The following is an 18,885-nucleotide window of genomic DNA, read 5'->3' as shown; positions in this document are numbered from 1 at the left end:
CTTAACCCCTACATTGTGCTGCCTTGAAGCAATATGAAGCAATATGAAGCATTCCTGTGTTCATTCAAAAGGGTGTGTTGAAACATACAGTTGACCCTTGAACAACGAGAAGGTTAGAAACCCCCTCCTTCCCCCAAAGTCAATAATCTGTGAAAATCCATGTATAACTTTATAGTCAACCCTCTGTATCCAAAGTTCTAAACTCACGGGTTCAACTAACCGTGGATCATGTAGGACTATAGTACGATGCACTTAGTGAAAGAAATCCAAGTATAAGTGGACCCATGCAGTTCAAACCCATGTTGTTCAAGGTTCAACTGTACTATGTTCATTGTAGCATACTAGAGCCAACGATGGGAATTTTTAGAGCTTTAAATTAAGAGATATGGGAAAGTGCTTTGACAAAAAAGCACGGCAGAATTGTAAAGTATTTTCCTTATCACCACTGCACAAATCAAAGCCTCTTTTGTGTGTCCTTTTTGGTCCATAATGGAAGCCTTAGTTTTGCTCATATTCTCCAACACCACCTTCTTTGTACTCCCTCTGCCACCTTCTATTAGGCAAAGAGAACACCAGAGTTTTCTTACAGAAGACACTCAGGGTTGTTACAATTTTGCACAATCTCCATGTAATAGATATTAATAATCATACCACCATGACTTTATGGGATATTTTACCTTTCTAAGGTACTTTCATAAAGTACCTTAAAGTACTTTATACAAGTATCTTGGGCTTCCCTGGTGGTGCAGTGGTTAAGAACCCACCTGACAATGCAGGGGACACAGTTTGAGCCCTGGTCTGGGAACATTCCACATGCCATGGAGCAACTAAGACCGTGTGCCACAACTATTGAGCGTGCACTCTAGAGCCCACGAGCCACAACTACTGAGGCTGTGTGCCACAACTACTGAAGCCCACGCACCCAGAGCCCATGCTCCACAACAAGAGAAGCCACGGCAATGAGAAGCCTGAGCACTGCAATGAAGAGTAGCCCCCGCTCGCAGCAACTAGAGAAAGCCCGCACACAGCAACAAAGACCCAATGCAACCAAAAATAATAAATAAAATAAATAAAAAATTTAAAACGTATCTTATTTATGATGCATGATCTTACTTCCTTTTCAAAATAGCCCTATAAGGTAGGGAAAGTAGGTATCAGTTTTACAGATGGAGGGACCAACAAGAACCCTAAGGCTAGTCACTGACTCTGGACCTGAAACTCAGGTCTCATGGTTTATCTCTCTACACAGCAACACCCTTGGCCTATCCCAGCTGTAATCAACCAACAAAGGAAACCTAAAAAGAACAGAGGGCAGAAGGCAACCTGGTGTTTCCATTTCCTTCAAATTCCATTGCCTAATGTCCATGTTATTCACAGGCTGACTTTCACTAACCCCTTGCTTAGGCACCAAGGGCACGGCTTATTTACAGGCTTATAGGGGAAAAGAAGGCAATTCCGAGTGTTATATAACTCCATGTAGAAAAAGGCATAGATTCCCTGTTCACTATGGGGGAGCACTTCCAAATCAAAAAGGATGCCTGTAAGCCATCTCTCTTGATGGCATGGCCTATGGTATTGGCTGTTCTGGGGCTAAGATATTTGAGAAACATTTTAAACAGCTGCACCTAATGGCTTATGTCTATTTCATTGATTTTTTTTTTTTTTTTGCGGTACGCGGGCCTCTCACTGCTGTGGCCTCTCCCGCTGCAGAGCACAGGCTCCGGACGCGCAGGATCAGCGGCCATGGCTCACGGGCCCAGCCGCTCCGCGGCATGTGGGATCTTCCCGGACCAGGGCACGAACCCGTGTCCCCTGCATCGGCAGGCAGACTCTCAACCACTACACCACCAGGGAAGCCCTTCATTGATATTTTAACCTATAGAAATGGGGCATATATTCTATTCACCCTCTGACTTCCCTTTCAAACCTACCTACCCCTCCTTATCACATCTCAAAGCATGAAAAATAACTGAAATCACCAAAAACATTTTTTTGTGCCTGCAAAGCAGCTTTTGTTTTAATCAGGAAGAACATCTCCTACCATGAGAATTGTGTTAAGTCTCAAGTGAGTGAGCCCAGAGCAGCACAGATAAATGCTTTCTTCCTCAGCCTTCACACCTTTGTCAGTCTGAAAGACACAAGTCTTACTTCCAGACCAACTCAAAGATCATCTGCTCTGTGAAGTCTTCTAAGATTCCACCAGGACCCAAAGGATGGTCACGAAACGTATCTAGCTCTCATCATGTGGGGCATGTGGGAGGATTGCACTTCCTCATCCCTCTGGTCGAGTTGATGTGGCTCATTCCAACCCTTCCAGGCCAGAGCCACGGCCGGGGCAAGTCCTTTGGAACCCTCCCTCCCTCTGCTATGATAACTGACAATGTTCCATATGGTGGCTGCTCTGTCAACCTGGGTCCCACAGGGAGGACGACAGTGACATGGAGCAGAGCCCCCAGCCAACCCTCTGCAGAGTGAGAAACAAGCCTTCATTGTTTTCAACAAGTAAGACTATGGAATTGTTTTACAGTGACGCTAGCCTGCCTAGACCGCTACAATCACCTGTCCTCACTTGTCCAATTGGACTGCTTACACACTGACTTTACAGAGCCCATCACATTGCTCTGCAATCATTGTTTCCATTTCTGCCCTGCTCTCTTCCTCCAGACTGTATGGATCTTGAGAACAGGTACTGTGTCTTATAAATTCTCATTTGGTAGCTGCTTAGTACATGTTCTTAAATGAATGAATGGAAGAATGCATGAATAAGGTACTTGATCACAGAATATCAAATGAGATCACATAAAATATAATTCTATAATCTTTTTTTATTGCGGTACGTGAGCCTCTCACTGCCGTGGCCTCTCCCGTTGCGGAGCACAGGCTCCGGATGCTCAGGCTCAGCAGCCATGGTTCACGGGCCCAGCCGCTCCGCAGCACGTGGGATCTTCCCGGACCGGGGCACGAACCCGCGTCGCCTGCATCGGCAGGCGGACTCTCAACCACTGCGCCACCAGGGAAGCCCTAATTCTATAATCTTGCTAGGCACAATCTTCTCTGAGGGTGGAGATGATCCCAGATAATCTTTTTTTTTTTTTTTTTTTAATTTTTGGTCACACCCCAAGGCATGTGGGATTTTAGTTCCCTGGCCAGGGACTGAACCCGAACACCCTGCATTGGAAAGCAGAGTTTTAACCACTGGACCAGCAGGGAAGTCCTGATCCCAGATAATCTTAAGTAACTCTTCATCCTGAAATCATCCTGGCTTATCAGTGTGGGTCCTAAATCCAATGACACACGTCCCTATGAGAGACTCACAGAGCAGGTAAAGTGAACAAGAGGCAAAGACTAGAGTGGCCACAAGCCAAGAAAGCCACAACCACCAGGAGCTATAGGAGGTGTGGAATGGATTCTCCCCTAGGGTCTCCTGTGACACCTTGATTTCAGATATCTGGCCTCCAGAACTGTGAGAGAATAGATTTCTGTGACCTCATTTGTGGTCACGTGTTATGACAGTCCTAGCAAACTCATGCATCTGCCAACTCCACTGGTTTTAGATGCCCATCTGGGCAGCACTTTGGCATTCAGTCTATAGTAGCCTGGAGCACTGGGACCCCTCTGAGTCTCCCATGCATTTCCACAAGGGCTTGGAATCATCCTTGTTCCTCTCCTCCCAAGTACTTCAATTCAGGCTTTTGTGAGGGGATTCAGGCATGACTAGGCAGCAGGGGCCAAGGACTCCTCCAGAGAGACCCCTTGAGGGCATCACAGAAAGGAAGGCTAGTAGGACAGGGTGTAGTACTGCCCCTGGTGGGGTGGGGCCCTCCCAGACTTAGCTCCGGATCTCTTGGCACTTGTTGCTTAGAACAATGATAAAGGGGCTTCCCTGGTGGCGCAGTGGTTAAGAATCCGCCTGCCCATGCAGGGGACACGGGTTCAAGCCCTCGTCCAGGATGATCCCACATGCCGCGGAGCAGCTAAGTCCATGTGCCACAACTACGGAGCCCGCATGCCACAACTACTGAAGCCTGCGCTCCTAGAGCCCGTGCTCCACAACAAGAGAAGCCACCGCAATGAGAAGCCTGCGCACCGCAGTGAAGAGCAGTCCCCGCTCGTTACAACCAGAGGTAGCCCGCGCGCAGCAGCGAAGACCCAACGCAGTCAAAAATCAAATAAGTTAAAAAAAAAAACCCTTAAAAAAAAGAGAAAACAGATGGAATAGGACTTTATGAGGATTAAAAAGATAAACTTATGCAAAACTTCTGTATATAAGTAGGCATTCAACAAGTGGTAGTGATTACCATGCAGCAAGCTTTAGGTTTCTCCCACACCGACAACAGTGTGGATGCTCAGAAATGGATTTCCTATTATCCATCAAAACATATCTCGAAAGCAAGACAAGCCAGAAGCCTGAAGCCTGGACATGTATTTCAGAGATGGAGGCTGGGGTGTGTGCGTGGTGTGCGTGGCCCCATCAAGGTAGGAGAACTGTCCATCTGGCTCATGTGCTTGGAATGAACTATGGAGGGTAAGGGTCTAGCAGGGAGGCCCCAAAGAAGCTGGAAGCCCTCTATGGCATGTTGAGAGATGTAACTTCTCTGTGACCTCTGGTGTGGGTGCTTGGGTTGTGTAATAGCAAGCCACAAGGCTCAGCTTCTCGTTTATGTTGCACTGTTCCGCTGGGCCCAGCCCAGGCTGATGCACGCGGCTGGCTGCTGTTCCTGGGCCCACCTCAGCTTGTCCCGGTTCTGCCTTTGGACAAAAAGGAGAAATGCTGGCTTCTTGGAGCATGCACAGGATGTGTGATCACAGTGGGAGGAATGAGTGGGGCTGCAGGTGGAGGTGTGAATTGAAAGAGGAGATTTTTTGTGTGAATGTGGTTTATTCCCAGAGGCCTCTTTCTGCCAGAGAAAGCAAGAGGGCCTTGGGGGGGGGTGACCAAAGGCATTCCCTTGGGGCCTGGAGCCTATTTCAAATTAGATATCCTCAGCAAAAGCTTTTAAGTGCAGGTCCCAGGCCGAGTGTGCTAATCACTGGGTTGAGATCCCCTGTTAGCTGTGCACCACCAGGGCTGCCAGGGGGCCTGGGAAGAGCCACACTTGTAGGGGGAATCCCCAGCACAGGAAGCAAGTTCTCTGTAGCTTCCATTAGAGAAGCTGACTTTGAACTCCCACACACCTGAGAGCTTATCAGGATACAATCTCGTATTTTTTTCTGTTGTGTCATATGTGTATATCTTGTTTCCCCAAACAGAAGAGAGCTCCTTTTATGGCAGGAACTGTAACTTATATTTCTCTTATCCCTCATCTAGTCCCCCAACTTCAAATACCTTTATCTTGCTTTATCCTCCAGAAACGAACCGCTGGTAACTCATACCATGTTGTTGCTAGCATCAGTGCTTTGCTCGTCATTCCCTCTGACTGGAAGGCTCTTCCCAAATGTCTGCACTTGATCAACTCCTACGCATCCCTCCAGACTCCACTTAGAAACATCTCTCACAGGAAGCCCCCTGAACCCCAGGCGGGGTATGACACCTCTCCTCTGTCCACATGAACTCAAACTCCTGTTCTCCACACGCCTGTAGGTGGTTGCCCCCCTTCTTAGACCTGAGCTATTCAGAGACCAGCAGGGTGAAACATTCATCTTCGTATCTCCGCTGCCTGCCAAGTATCTCCACTGCCTGCCAAGCAGTACGGCCTCAACGCATGTCTGTTGGACCTAATTAAAAGAGCTAGTGTGTGGTGTCCTATGACTTGCTATCAATCGATTATGGAATATCCAGCTTAAGAGAGATATGTGATTGCTACCCCAAGGCCAAGAAGGTGGCCCCGATATGGTTACAAGCAGGTTCAAAATGAAGGGCATCTTGGGTGGAGAGAATGTCCAGTTCCAAGGTCTGGAACTTCTCAGTGCTTCCAGCCTGGGGTCCACAACGTTCTCCATTAAGGATGGGCTCTGATGGCATCTCAGGAGGGTCTCTTACAGGTGTAAAGGCCCTGAATGGCCATCTCACCTCTCCTATGGAGGCGCCAGAGCTTGATATTGCAGAGGCTGGAGCCCCTTCCCTCAAGATGAGATTTGACCCATGCAAGTGAGACTTTACAGGTGAGCCTCAGCGGCTCAGCAGTCATTTCCCACAATGCCCAGGAGATAGATATTCAGGAAACCCAAAAGGAAAAAGATGGGGAGCTCACTCCCCAAAAGACCACGGTATGAGGGCAGTGTCCCCCCTGGCATGACTCAGGTAGATCTACTGGGGAGATGAGCCCCTGTAGGGCCCTAGAGCAATAATACTGATGCTGGTGACCAAGCCTTAGTACTGTATTAGCAGTTTCATTGTATCTTCTTCTGCAGAGAGAGATTAAAAACTTCTACATAACTCTCTGAAGGCCAAACATGAGGTGGATATTGATTTTGTGATGAAACTGACAATTCTACCTCTTACAGTTTAGGCTGAACTACTCCTCCCCAGGTGAGAGAAAAATTGCAAGCTGTTGGCTTTCCAAAGGTCCATTGGTGCCTAAATCCCCAGGCAGCCTCAGTCTCTGCTTCTTGTTTTCTCCTTTACAGTATGGCAATTAGAGATTGTTTCATTCCACCCAGAGCTCTGAGATGTTCAAATTCTAATGAGTTGAGTAGAGGTGGTCAAGCTGACTCTGCAAACCCAAAACTATTACTTTAGGAAGGCAGATCTGCCTTCAGATTTCTCTGGAACCGAAACGTTCTCTTGAGGCCCTGATAAGATTACCGGGCTGCTGAGCCGCCAGTGTTCAGATTTCCCACGGAACCGCGCTCGCCAGACTCTGGCTCGCCTGGCTGCGAGGAGCCACGCTGCGGATTGGGCTCTGAAACCTGACTCCGCTCCAGGAATGCATGCTCACCCCCTCCTGCGATAGCGCCTGGGCCCTTCCAGTCTGCCTACCCGAACTTCCCCCTGTCATTGCGGTCCAGTGAATGCAAGTGTCTGTTAAGTGGAAGCCGGTGGTACTTAGAGGGTCCCACAGAGTGGGAGCCAGACAGGAATGTGCGGGGTACTTGGCCAGGCCTGCAAGTCCACCAGCCAAGCTCCAGCTCCCAGAGGCCAAGCAATCCCTAATTATGACCCGTGGGCTCCAGCCAGCAGCCAACATATGGCTCAGTGACAGGCTGGGTCCAGAACCAGCAAAGGCTGTTGGTGAAATTTTGGTAGAAGATATTTAATGAAGTATGGGAATTCGCTGGCGGTCCAGTGGTTAGGACTCTGAGCTTCCTGGTGCAGTCAAAAAGAAAAAAAAAAAAAAAAATTAAAGAAGTAAAAAGATATCATTGAAAAAGTAGGTTACCAAGTGAACACATTATATGTACCAGCATGTACACATACACACAAACCCATCATCAGTAATACTGATAGTCTGTGAGGATGAAAAGACATGATAGCCCAATATTTAATTAACATTTACTGCACAAGATCTAGTACAAAATAAATGCTCAGAAAACACTGAACAAATGGATGAATGACAAATAATATCTGGAAAGAACTTGGAGTTACCTTAAGGAAAAGGGCTCCTTAACTGTCTTCATCTAAATTAGAAATTCATTACTTGTTCAGTGGAAAATTAAACTTTTTTTTTTTACATCTTTATTGGAGTATAATTGTTTTACAATGGTGTGTTAGTTTCTGCTTTATAACAAAGTGAATCAGTTATACATACACATATGTTCCCATATCTCTTTCCTCTTGCATCTCCCTGCCTCCCACCCTCCCTATCCCACCCCTCTAGGTGGTCACAAAGCACCGACCTGATCTCCCTGTGCTATGCGGCTGCTTCCCACTAGCTATCTATTTTACGTTTGGTAGTGTATATATGTCTGTGCCACTCTCTCACTTTGTCACAGCTTACCCTTCCCCCTCCCCGAATCCTCAAGTCCATTCTCTAGTAGGTCTGTGTCTTAATTAAACTTTTTCAAGCACTCTCAGGTTATTTGGTACTGCCTACAATTTGTATTTAAGCAACTAAGAATATTAGTTTAATTTTGATGTCCGAAGTCTCCAGCTCTTTCTTTATTATATATTTCTCCCTTCTGGGTTCCTATCCAGAGTAACTTCACCTATTATCTCTTCTAGAGAAGAACCATATTTTCATTATAAGAGGTCTGTACTTCTCATGGAGTGCTGGACATTCCTGCTTAGAACAATCAAAACTAACCTATCTAAACCTTGTTTTCTTTTTTTAAAAAAATATCTGATCTTTCTCCCATCTTCAACCATTTATTTACTCATTCAACAAGCACTTGCGTGCCATCAAGCCCTAGATACATAAGATATGGCCCCAGTCCTCAAGGAATTTTCCAGGAAGAGAGCCAGGTAAGCAGACAGTTACAGTTCTGCCTGGTACTCTAATTCAGTTTGAAAAAAGTGTCGAGAGTGCTGTAGAGTCCGAGGGCATCTGTGAAGGTTCCCAAGGTAGAGATATTGGAGCTGCAGGCTGAGAGGGGAAGAGTTCCCTGTTTCTGTCAATTCATTTATCAAGCAAGTTCTTCTCGAGAAATTATATGATTATCTAGGCACTGTGCAAATCTCTGGAGACCTAAAGACCAATAAGACAGTCCCTGCCTACAAAAGGCTTATAGAGGCATAAAAACAATACTGCCATTCTCCTTGGCATCTTAGAGAACTCTACTCATCTGGGCACCCTGGCAGGCTCAAACACAGAAGTCATTTCTGGTTTCTCTTATAACACGTGGCCTTTACTCTTCCATCTTTTCCGTTCTTGCTCTCTCTCAAAGTCAGAATGTGCCTGGACTCTCAGAGAAGCTCCTGAGTCTGGTTTCCTGGCTCACTCTACGCATTGGTGTTTCTGCCATATCATCCCTGCTACGTGGTGGCCGCCATCTTACTCAACACCACTCAGTTTCCTACTGTCCATAGAGCAGAATCCAGGGCCATTCACTATCTGGCCTTGAGGGCTGCAGCTGGCCTCTGCCTAAATTAGAAAAAGGCCCCCTTTGGGGCACAGCTAGGCAAGGAGACTTTTTACAAAGAAAAAGTAACCCTTTCTTCCAGATGGCTTGAATTCCAGCTCCCACTCACCCACTTGGCCAGCATCCACTATACTCAGAGGCCCTGTGGTTTTTATCTTATTACTTTCATTTTTTTCTCTCTCTGCTTCCCCACTTTCCTCTCCAGCCAACTGGCCTGCTTTCCTACACAAAGCTGGCATGTTCTCCGGGCACCTATTCCTTATGCCTTCTCATCCTCACCACCTACCTTTCTTTTATGACTTCTTCTGAGACTTAATAGAAACACTGAAATACTATGGAACTTTTGGTCTGCAACTGCCATACCTTTGGCACTTAAGCATTTGAAAATTATATGCATGACAAGATATAATGGTAAGTCTCATTTTCCCTATTGGATTGTGAACTTTTAAAAGGCATCTTTATCTTGTTTATTGCAGAGGGCTTAAAGAGGGCTGAAATAATGATTGATGTTGATAGCAGTAAAGTAACTTAAAAAAAGAAAAGATTGGGCTTCCCTGGTGGTGCAGTGGTTGAGAGTCCGCCTGCCGATGCAGGGGACCCGGGTTTGTGCCCCAGTCCGGGAAGATCCCACATGCCGCGGAGCGGCTGGGCCCGTGAGCCATGGCCGCTGAGCCTGGGCGTCCGGAGCCTGTGCTCCGCAACGGGAGAGGCCACAAGAGTGAGAGGCCCGCGTACCGCAAAAAAAAAAAAAAGAAAAGAAAAAAAAAGAAAAGATTTCCCAAAGACTTCCAGTAGGCAAGTGGGCTCTAGAGAATGAATGCTGAGTAACTCTCGTTGGCCTGGTTTAAATTCCTAGTACTGGGAAGTAATATAACTCAATTTCTCACCAAATATAGTGGTCCTTGCATGTCTCAAAAGTGGGTTTCACCTCTCAAAAGAGGGTTTTACTATGAGATTTTTCAGGAATTCCCAAATCTCACTCCTGCATATCATGTCCCACCATGAAAAGTTTACGTCCTGGCTGAGAAACGTCACTTCTCCAGCCCCTTGGTTTCCTTTTTACTTCATTTACCAGCGCTAGCAGTTGCAGTTCTTTTTCCAGGCATTTTGACAAAAGAACTTCAAAAGCAGTCACTGCCAACCAGCAAACCCATGCCCTGTACAGACTCGGCGCGAACTGACAGGCTTCCTGGCTGGCCAAGCAATGCCCCCATCTTGGTAGAATCCCCCATCAATGACTACATGTCTTGGTTTGTACACTGGAGGACCTTCTCTTTTCACCACCCCCCAAACACAGGAAGTTGCTTAAGCGGCAGTTTCAGGGCCTCTGCCACACACTGTTCCTTCCTCAACTGAGGGAGAAAAAAGTACCTTAGGAAGGAGTCCCTTGTGTCTTCCGAGAACAAAGTTCAAACTTGCATTTGGCCCTCAAGCAGCAAGCAACCTGCTTTTAAGCCTAAATCTTTGCTCTCATCTTCCATCCATTTCTGCAAGAGATTAGACAGGTCCTAAATCGCACTGTACCTCTACCTGGGGGCCTGAGGCACCCTGTACTTTCAGAGGAGGAAACCCACTCCTAAAGCAACTTCTTCAGGAACCTTCACTCAGCCCATGGGCATCCCCGGGGCCATCTCCCTCCTCTGCCCTGAAGCTGTAGCCAGCCAGAGAGGATCTTATCGCTCTGGGCTATTTTTGAGTAGACTTGTGAACACCCACTGCTGGGCTTCCCTACCACCCTTTCCCAGCCCTAATCTGCGTGGAGTTTCGCCAGTTTACAGTTGTTTCCAGAAGGTCTATCTCAGCCTCTGGTGGATCCCACAGTCCCCTGCACTTTATAAGGCCTCCCTGAGGGTGATCCCTGAAGACAACTGGTAGAGCTGGATGCCTAAATGCAACTGCCCAGGACAGACCTATTGCCCTCACAGAGAAGTCACAGTGCTTTGTAGGTCAAGCAGTGAGGTTCGCTTGGAAGAGCCAACCTGGGCTCTGGTGTAGAGCCAGGAGCTGGGAAGAGCTAGCAGAACTGAATCTTCAGAGTGCTGACTACAGCCTTGGAAGCAGCAGTTCACCTTTTGAAAAGGGTGGGAATCACCTTGAAAGCTAGGTAACGTTCACACCTTCTCTTTTCTTCTTTTCAAAAGCAAGCCCAAGTCTGGCTAAGACTGGCTTAGGGCTAAATGTCAGGACTCAGTTTCAAGGGGAAAATCTGGGGAAGCCTCAGGATGTGGAGAAGGCAGGGAGGAGGGGAATACACTCGGCCACTCCTCCACTGGCGGGTGGTTCCTGGATCCCACTGGAGCCGTCCCAGGAAAATCCCAGGCCGGGCAGTGGTGGGCTTCACCCTGCAGCCCCCCCACAGATATGTGGCCAGCACACTCCCATGCACGCAAGGACATACAGGGGAGTCTGAAGTCTAATCAGAAGGAGCGCCATTTGCCCACGAGGGGAGCTTTGCAGAAAGTTCTGAAAGATGTGACCGACAGAAGCGGGACTTGAGAAGCAAGAGGGCGACCGGACTCTAAAAAGTCCAATGTTCATCGAAAAGGGAAGCCAACGGACTGGTCAAAAAAAGTGTCTCACGTTAACAGTTCTGTTTCTCTTTCAATACCCACATCTTCAGATCCAGCGGCTTCTGCTTTCTGGAGAGTTTCTGGTCGCACGTTTGACCATTTACAAAGTTTACAGCACTTTTTTTTTATCTGAAGCATTTAGGTCCCTAAGCAAAATACCTGTATCTCTAGAAAGGCCCCTCCCCTCTCCCTGAGGTCTTCCCCCGCCGACCCCCTGCCTGCTCAGAGGGGTCCCCTAGGTAGGACCAGGGGCGAGGCTCCGGAGTTGGCCAGGAGGCGTGGGAGCGGCGGGCATTCGCCGTGCTCCCGGGGCGGCAGCAATGAGCCCGGTGCTCCCGGCTCCCCGCTCGGATCCCGGCCCCGCTCGCCGCCCTGCCCGCGCGCCACCGCCTCCTTTACCTCCATGTCCTCCAGGTGCCGACTCGGCGGCGGCCGCGCGCGCTCGCTCTGGCCGGGGCTCGCGATCCCCGCTCTCCGTTCGGCTCCCGCCTGGGCCGGGTTCGGCTGCGGCGGGCACAGCGCAAGTGGGCGGCTGCGCGCCCGGCTCGCTGGCTGCGGGACTGCTCGGGCCGCCCGCGCCCTGCGCTAGAGAACGAGGAAGGAGGAGGGGGAGGGGGAGGGAGGAGCAAGGAGGCCGGCGATCAGGGTTTAAATTTAGACACAAATCTAAACAGATACTGTCCCCTCCCGGGGCAGGACGCAAGCGAGGGAGCCACGACTCCATTAATCTGCCCAAACATGGGGATGGGACAGCCGCCTGGCCCCTCTTTCTCTCTTAGTTTCTCCAAGACCCTGGTCTTTGCCCCGGTGTCAGTCCTTCTTCACCTCTTCCTCCTTTAACATGCCTCTTTTCATTTTTCTTGCCCTAGAGGTTAGAGTCGTTCTTTCATTCTTTTTATCTCCCGTCTTTTCTATTTACTTCTTTTATGTACATTCCTACCCCCTGTCTTTCCTCATTTAAAGAAAACTTGCACTCACAGCATACCTGGTTTTCCTGGCGTTCCTGGGCGGAGAGTGAGAACCCTCCCTGATTGACACGTTGTTCTCCCACTGCCCCCCCGCCCCCCCTCCCCAAGAGGGGCTGTTCAGACAGTGCATTCAATGCTCAGTGTTGGACGGCGTCGACCGCCTTCCCCTCTGTCATCTCTTTTCCTCTCCACCTCGCAGTCTCAGATTCTCAGGAAACCACTCTCAATCTATCCATCTCTCATCTATGTATCAGGAAGAGGAGGAAGCGAAAAACAAGCAATCCAAGCAGTTTTCCAAGCTCCCTGTAGCAGTCTTTCTCTCTCCCCGAATGACTGATGCCTTCGATTTTGTGGAATTTCAGCCCCCATAAGCTTCTTGTTGCCTTAGGGCCCTTTTGCTGTTCCTAATTGTACTCTAAGAAAGAGCGCAAAGGACAAGATCCTGAACTTCCGATTCCCATAGGCCCAACATAGCAATCCTCCCCCAGGGCCATCCCAGCTCTCTGGGCAGCAAAGGAGGCTGAAGAAAACAAAGCTGCATGGGAGGAACAGGGGAACTGGAATCTGGAGCAGCTTCTCTCTCTGCTACCAGTTCGTACACTGGCCATCAGCTCTAGGTGCCCCTTCTGGATCCCCCCCAACTGCTCGCAGAGAAGCAGAGGGGGAATGCCTTCAGGGACCTGTGAGTGTGAAGGGCATCGTCTGGCAGGGATGCCTCTGTGTCTTTCTGCAGTGTTCTTGCGTCCCCACTCCTACCCCAAACCCTGACCCAACTCACCCTGGGAAAGAGACAGTGGGCCAGGTGATCACCAGCACTGTGAAGAAAGATATATGGAGAAACTGATCAAAGAAACCAGCTGAGAGTTTGCTCACACTGCAAAGAACTGCCCTGATTCTGCTCCTTAACCCAGCATGACCTGCAGACTTTCGGGCACTTAGATTGCTTCTTTGGGTACCAGCCTTAGAAATATGACCTCTTCCCTGTAGAATCTTCTAAGGCTTGTCTTTCTAAACACAAACAGCCCAGGCTTCCCTGGTGGCACAGTGGTTGAGAGTCCGCCTCCCGATGCAGGGGACACGGGTTCATGCCCCGGTCTGGGAAGGTCCCACATGCCGTGGAGCGGCTGGGCCCGTGAGCCATGGCCGCTGAGCCTGCGCGTCCGGAGCCTGTGCTCTGCAACGGGAGAGGCCGCAACAGTGAGAGGCCCGTGTACCACAAAAAAACCCCCACAAAAAACAAAAAACACTAACAGCGCTAATGCCAAAGTGTTTTCTAGTTCACTTAACTCAGCTGAGCGTAAAGATAAGACCCTTGATTTCAGAAACAGATTGAAGGTTTAATTCCAGCTCTTCTACTTTCTAGCTCTGTTTTCTGAGACAAGTCGCTTACCCACTCTGATTCTCATTTGCCTCACCTACATAGTTTGGTAGGCACTCTGAAAACAGTAGCTACTTTTATAATGCTTAGCCTCATGTACAAGCTCAAATGAATAGGGACCCAATATTTCTTTTATTGTCAGGCATTCTAAGGCCCAGTGAATGGGGCCTGCACTCCCAGGAATTAATGGTGAGTCCCTTCCCATTCCAGCCACACAGCTACAGAGGTGAGGGCACTAGGGCAGAGTTGGCAGCAAGAAAGGAAGTTTCTTGGTACCTTGCAATGCATACTCGTGCTTGTGATTCTTTTTCCTTTTCTTCTTTTTAAAGGTGCAGGACTGAGTTGGTGATGGGAGCATAGTCTCTTCCCATATCTTCTAACTGTGACTCATGGGGCATTTTCCTTTTTGCCTCCATCTAGTCCTCCTTTCTGCTCAGAACAGGGCTGTCCCAGCACAGGTTTCTGCTTCACAAACAGGATGGCGGAAGTGCCTACCCGAAAGAAACCGTTAGACTTAGATAGCATCACAATTACTCAAGGTGACTTGCGGCTGTAGCCCATGCCCTGCTCAGGCCTTCCCTCAGCCATGTAAGAACCCATGACGCACAACGCAAATAAGCTCGGCCTCCACCATGCTCCTGGGTCTCAGAACATTCAGGGTGGGATGCTGCTCCCTAGTTATTTGGGCCCTAGGCAGAGACCTTCATGAAAGGAGGGAGTGGAAAACTGGGAGAGGGGCAGAGGCCCAGAGCTCAGTTTCAGCAGCCCTGAGTAGGTATGGGGACTGTGCTCCCCGTATACTCCCTTCCCACCCCTCCTGAAGGTCCCCAGAAGCCAGAATGGAAATAACCCATCTGGTAAACACCCTGCTTTTGCTGGGCTATCTGGGGTTCTGACTTGCTGCTCTGTGTGCTGGGAGACGCTGACAACCCAAGGGGAAGGGAAAGTGGCTCTGAGGGGGTGGTGTCCCTCCCTCTGTAGGGGACTGGTTGGGTCACAAGGACTCACTTCCTTTACTCTCCCCACTTCACACACCCTGGTAGTCTGAACCAGCCAAGCAGTAAATACAGGCCAGTGCAGAATGAAGAATAAGAAACCTCAGAGCAGCCCGGGCAGGGGAGCCCATATTACCATCAAATAAATACCACCAAATAAATATTTGGTGAATGAATGAGTGGATGAATGAATGAAGCAAATTAGTAGGATCTTTGCTTTTAAACCAAAGGCAGAGCCTTTTTCCATAGATGGGTCTTCAGTGGGAGAAAAGACCCCGTGGGAGAAAAGATCGCGGAAGGGTACAAGTTAAGCAGTAACTAAGTTTTTAAGCAGACTTGCAAAGAGCTCTAATCAGTCATTTCTTAGTAAGTGGCCACACTGGGCTGCTGATTTGTCCATTTTGAAAATTAAGAGCAAGAAGCAGATGTTCTTTCATGGCTATAAATACTAACTTTAAAACATATATACTTCAGCTCTAAGTCCTGGGAATGTGGCAAAAATAAAATACAACAGCTCATTCCGCTACAAGTGACTGTCAGTGGGGAACAGAGTTGAATATACTGAAGTGAAAGCACCAAGGCTTGAGTGCTTTTATGTGTTCAGGGAATGGCAGTGGAGGGTTTCTCAGAGGAAGATGGTAGCATGTGAAATGTAAATTGAGGAGGAAGGTAGCAGGGTAACAATTGGGCCACAGGGAGGATGTTGAAGTGTGGAGCAGGCAGCCAGCACGGGTTGGTGACCTCATGAGGAAGTCTTTTGACTGGCCCTCTGGGGACTGGGAGATCGATTACATATGGAAATTGAGCAAAGAAATTGACATGTAGAAGCCAGTGGGAGACAAGATTCTCTCTGATGGGGAAGGGAGATACAAATATGCAAGGGGAGTGGGGACTGGAATGAACCCTGTGGTGCTGAATTAGAGTGGGAGGTATTCGTGTGAACTAATGGTTTTCAGTCTGTAAATACACAGATGTAGATATAAATGTGTATACATACATACATATATTTCTTAGTTTGATTCACTGAGAGGGCCTGGGAGAAATGATACGCCAGTAGCAATCAGTGCACACAGAGCCCAGATCTTGGTTTCTGAATACCATTCTCCACTAAAGGAACCAAGGGTCCTTGGAGAAAATGGCTGATTACAGGGCTGGGGCAGGTAAAGAACAAGATAAGCCTGGAACATCTTGTGCCAGAAAATTTGGAAGTGCTCCATAAATGACAGGAAGATGTTTAAAAAAAAACATAGAAAACAGATTGCAGGGACTCCTAGGACAATACTGGGATAATAAAAGGATCAAAATAAACAATGATAGCAATGTATTATGCCCTTTAAATAAAATAGGAGTTCATGAGTCCACACTGATATAAACAAATAAGTGAATAAGTAAGTGGGAGAAAGCTCTTTCTCATAGCACAATGCTGACGAACAAATGTAAAAAAAAGAAAATTGCCATATTACAACAATTACAGTTATAATAATTTTAGGCAAGAAACATCATTGGATGCTAAATCTAGTGGGTAAAAATTGAATGAGGGGCTTCCCTGGTGGTGCAGTGGTTGAGAGTCCGCCTGCCGATGCAGGGGACACGGGTTCGTGCCCCGGTCCGGGAGGATCGCACATGCCGCGGAGCGGCTAGGCCCGTGAGCCATGGCCGCTGAGCCTGTGCGTCTGGAGCCTGCGCTCCGCAACAAGAGAAGCCACCACAATGAGAAGCCTGCGCACCGCAACGAAGAGTAGCCCCCGCTTGCCGCAACTAGAGAAAGCCTGCGCAGCAATGAAGACCCAACACAGCCAAGCATAAATAAATTAAATAAAATAAAAAATTATTTCAAACTAAAAAATTAAGAAAAAAGGTGGTGGGGATAAGAATTGAGCCCTCCCATTTCTTTTTTTTCCAGACTAACTCCCTATCCAGTCCCTTCATCATCTCTTCCTCCCCCCCATCCCCCCCCAGAGATCCATAGGATGGGCCAGGGTCCTGTTGACACTGGTGATAGATGATAGATGGATGGATGGATAGATGGCTAGATAGATAGATAGATAGATAGATAATTGGGAGAAGAGAGAGAGCCTAGTCTTCTGGAATGATAGTGGTTGGAGACAGGAAGGGGAAGATTATTCAAATCTTTTTTCTACAAATATCTTTGTGATGTTTCAGTGGTTGAAGCAAACACATGGATATTTAAAGTTTTGAGGAGAAATTTAAAGTTTTGGATAAAGTTTTGAGGAGAGATTTAACGTTAAAAAAAAAAAGGGAAGAAAACACAAGAACCAAACCAAATTGGACTGAAGGAAGCCTGGCCATACACTGAGAAAGGGGTTGGGAGTCTATGGCTGAGAAGGGCCAACTAGGGATTTCCTGGGGTGAGGCTGGGGGAAGCCAAAGAACAGTGTTGACAAAAAAACCAAAGGGGACGGTCTGGAGGCCTCAACATATTGCAGCTTTCTCCTTCTGAGGCATAGCCCAAGTTCAGGAATGAAATTATACAGATCTACACGGAAACCCAAACCTTCTCAACCCTAAAGTGTATCATGCAGAGCATCTGAGCACCAGCTTCAACTCTGGATGTAGATTAGAGTGACCCAGGGAGCTTTGAAAAAATAGCTATGCCTGACCCGCCCACTTCCTGTAGGTGAACAGAGTGGGGCCTGGTGTGTCAGTTTAGTTTTAAGCTTCAGTAAAGAGGTAAATCTTGAATAGTCTAAGCCAATTATGGAAATAACATTCCTCTTGCCAGAAATTGGTTTAGAGAGAAATATGTGAGGAAATTTTGGCCAATGAGATAAAAGGGGAAATCTTTATCCTTTCTGCTAAAGAAACACATACGAAGAGATGCCGTGTAAATATAAGGTGTTGTCCTACCTGATGTAATGCCTGGAACTAGAGCAACTATTGTGCTACCATGAGACAAAGCTGGGAAGATTCAGGACATAAACTCCATGAGGACAGAGACTTTTGTTTCTTTTTTTGGCAGTGTATATCCCATGTACCTAAATCAAGGCTGGACACAAATAGTCATTCAATAAATATTCATTGAACAAGGAACCAAGGGCTTTGTTGACCAAATGATTTTGTCGAGGCACTGAATTGACCACTCCGGAGGGACTATCGCCTGGAATTCTTGTTATGTGAAGCAATAAATTTCTTTATTTCAAAGTTAAGCCATTTGAGTATGATCTTTTGTTATAGCTAACAGCATCCAACTGATTCAGATATACACACACTGACAAGAAGAAGACAAAATCAGACACATATACCAGTACAGAGAAAGAAGCAGTCCCTCAGATAAATGTCCAGCAGAGATGTGGAGAAAGACTGGCATGGAAGTGCATACACACACACACACACACACACACACACACACACACACACACAGATGGGAGAATGTGAAACAGAAAAAGAGAGTGGGAAACCTAACTAATATCCACTGGGGAAGAAAAAAATTCAGATTGAAAAAATAAGAGTACTGTCAGAATTTTAAATGTCTTAATTCCTACCTAAATTTCAGACAACAGGTGGTCTAGATAATCCTTTGTCTTTTTTCTTTTTCAAAAATTTATTTTATTGAAGTATAGTTGGTTTACAATGTTGTGTTAATTTCTACTGTACAGCAAAGTGATTCACTTATACATATATATATATACATTCTTTTTCATATTCTTTTCCATTACGGTTTATTACAGGGCATTGAATATAGTTCCCTGTGCCATACAGTCCTTTATCTTTTCTTATTATTAAAAAGGAAAAGAACTGGGAATTCCCTGGCAGTCCAGTGGTTAAGACTCCGTGCTTCCACTGCAGGGGGCACGGGTTCGATCCCACGTGCCGCGCAGCCTGGCCAAAAGAAAATAAATAAATAAAGGTATGTTTTCATGAAGTTATTTCATATCACAATTTCTTTTAGGATATTGTTAGTAACCTCAAGTGATGTTGCAGTTTTGCCACTAAAGGCATTTGCTAATATGAATCAGTAGCTTGAATTGAGCTGGAGCTGTCCAAAGCTGGAGGTT

General features: G+C 47.3%; 1 protein-coding gene across 2 annotated transcripts in view; it reads right to left on the bottom strand.

The window, feature by feature from the left end:
• RCSD1 (RCSD domain containing 1) overlaps nucleotides 1-14,247 on the bottom strand; it is a 68,466-nt gene extending 54,219 nt beyond the window's left edge. The window contains exons 1-3 of one of the 2 annotated variants that reach the window (XM_067728535.1): nucleotides 14,151-14,247; nucleotides 13,275-13,311; nucleotides 11,928-12,108 (exon numbers count right to left, since the gene is read on the bottom strand). In XM_067728535.1, the coding sequence (XP_067584636.1) occupies nucleotides 11,928-12,108; nucleotides 13,275-13,311; nucleotides 14,151-14,232 (300 nt within the window). In that variant the 5' untranslated portion in view covers nucleotides 14,233-14,247. The remainder of the gene's footprint in view (nucleotides 1-11,927; nucleotides 12,109-13,274; nucleotides 13,312-14,150) is intronic. The other variant, XM_067728534.1, reaches the window with a different exon arrangement.
• Nucleotides 14,248-18,885: the final 4,638 nt, after the last annotated feature.

The sequence above is a fragment of the Pseudorca crassidens genome, chromosome 2, assembly GCF_039906515.1.
Source record: "Pseudorca crassidens isolate mPseCra1 chromosome 2, mPseCra1.hap1, whole genome shotgun sequence".
NCBI classification, from domain to species: domain Eukaryota; kingdom Metazoa; phylum Chordata; class Mammalia; order Artiodactyla; family Delphinidae; genus Pseudorca; species Pseudorca crassidens.
This window is presented reverse-complemented; position numbering and strand designations above follow the sequence as displayed.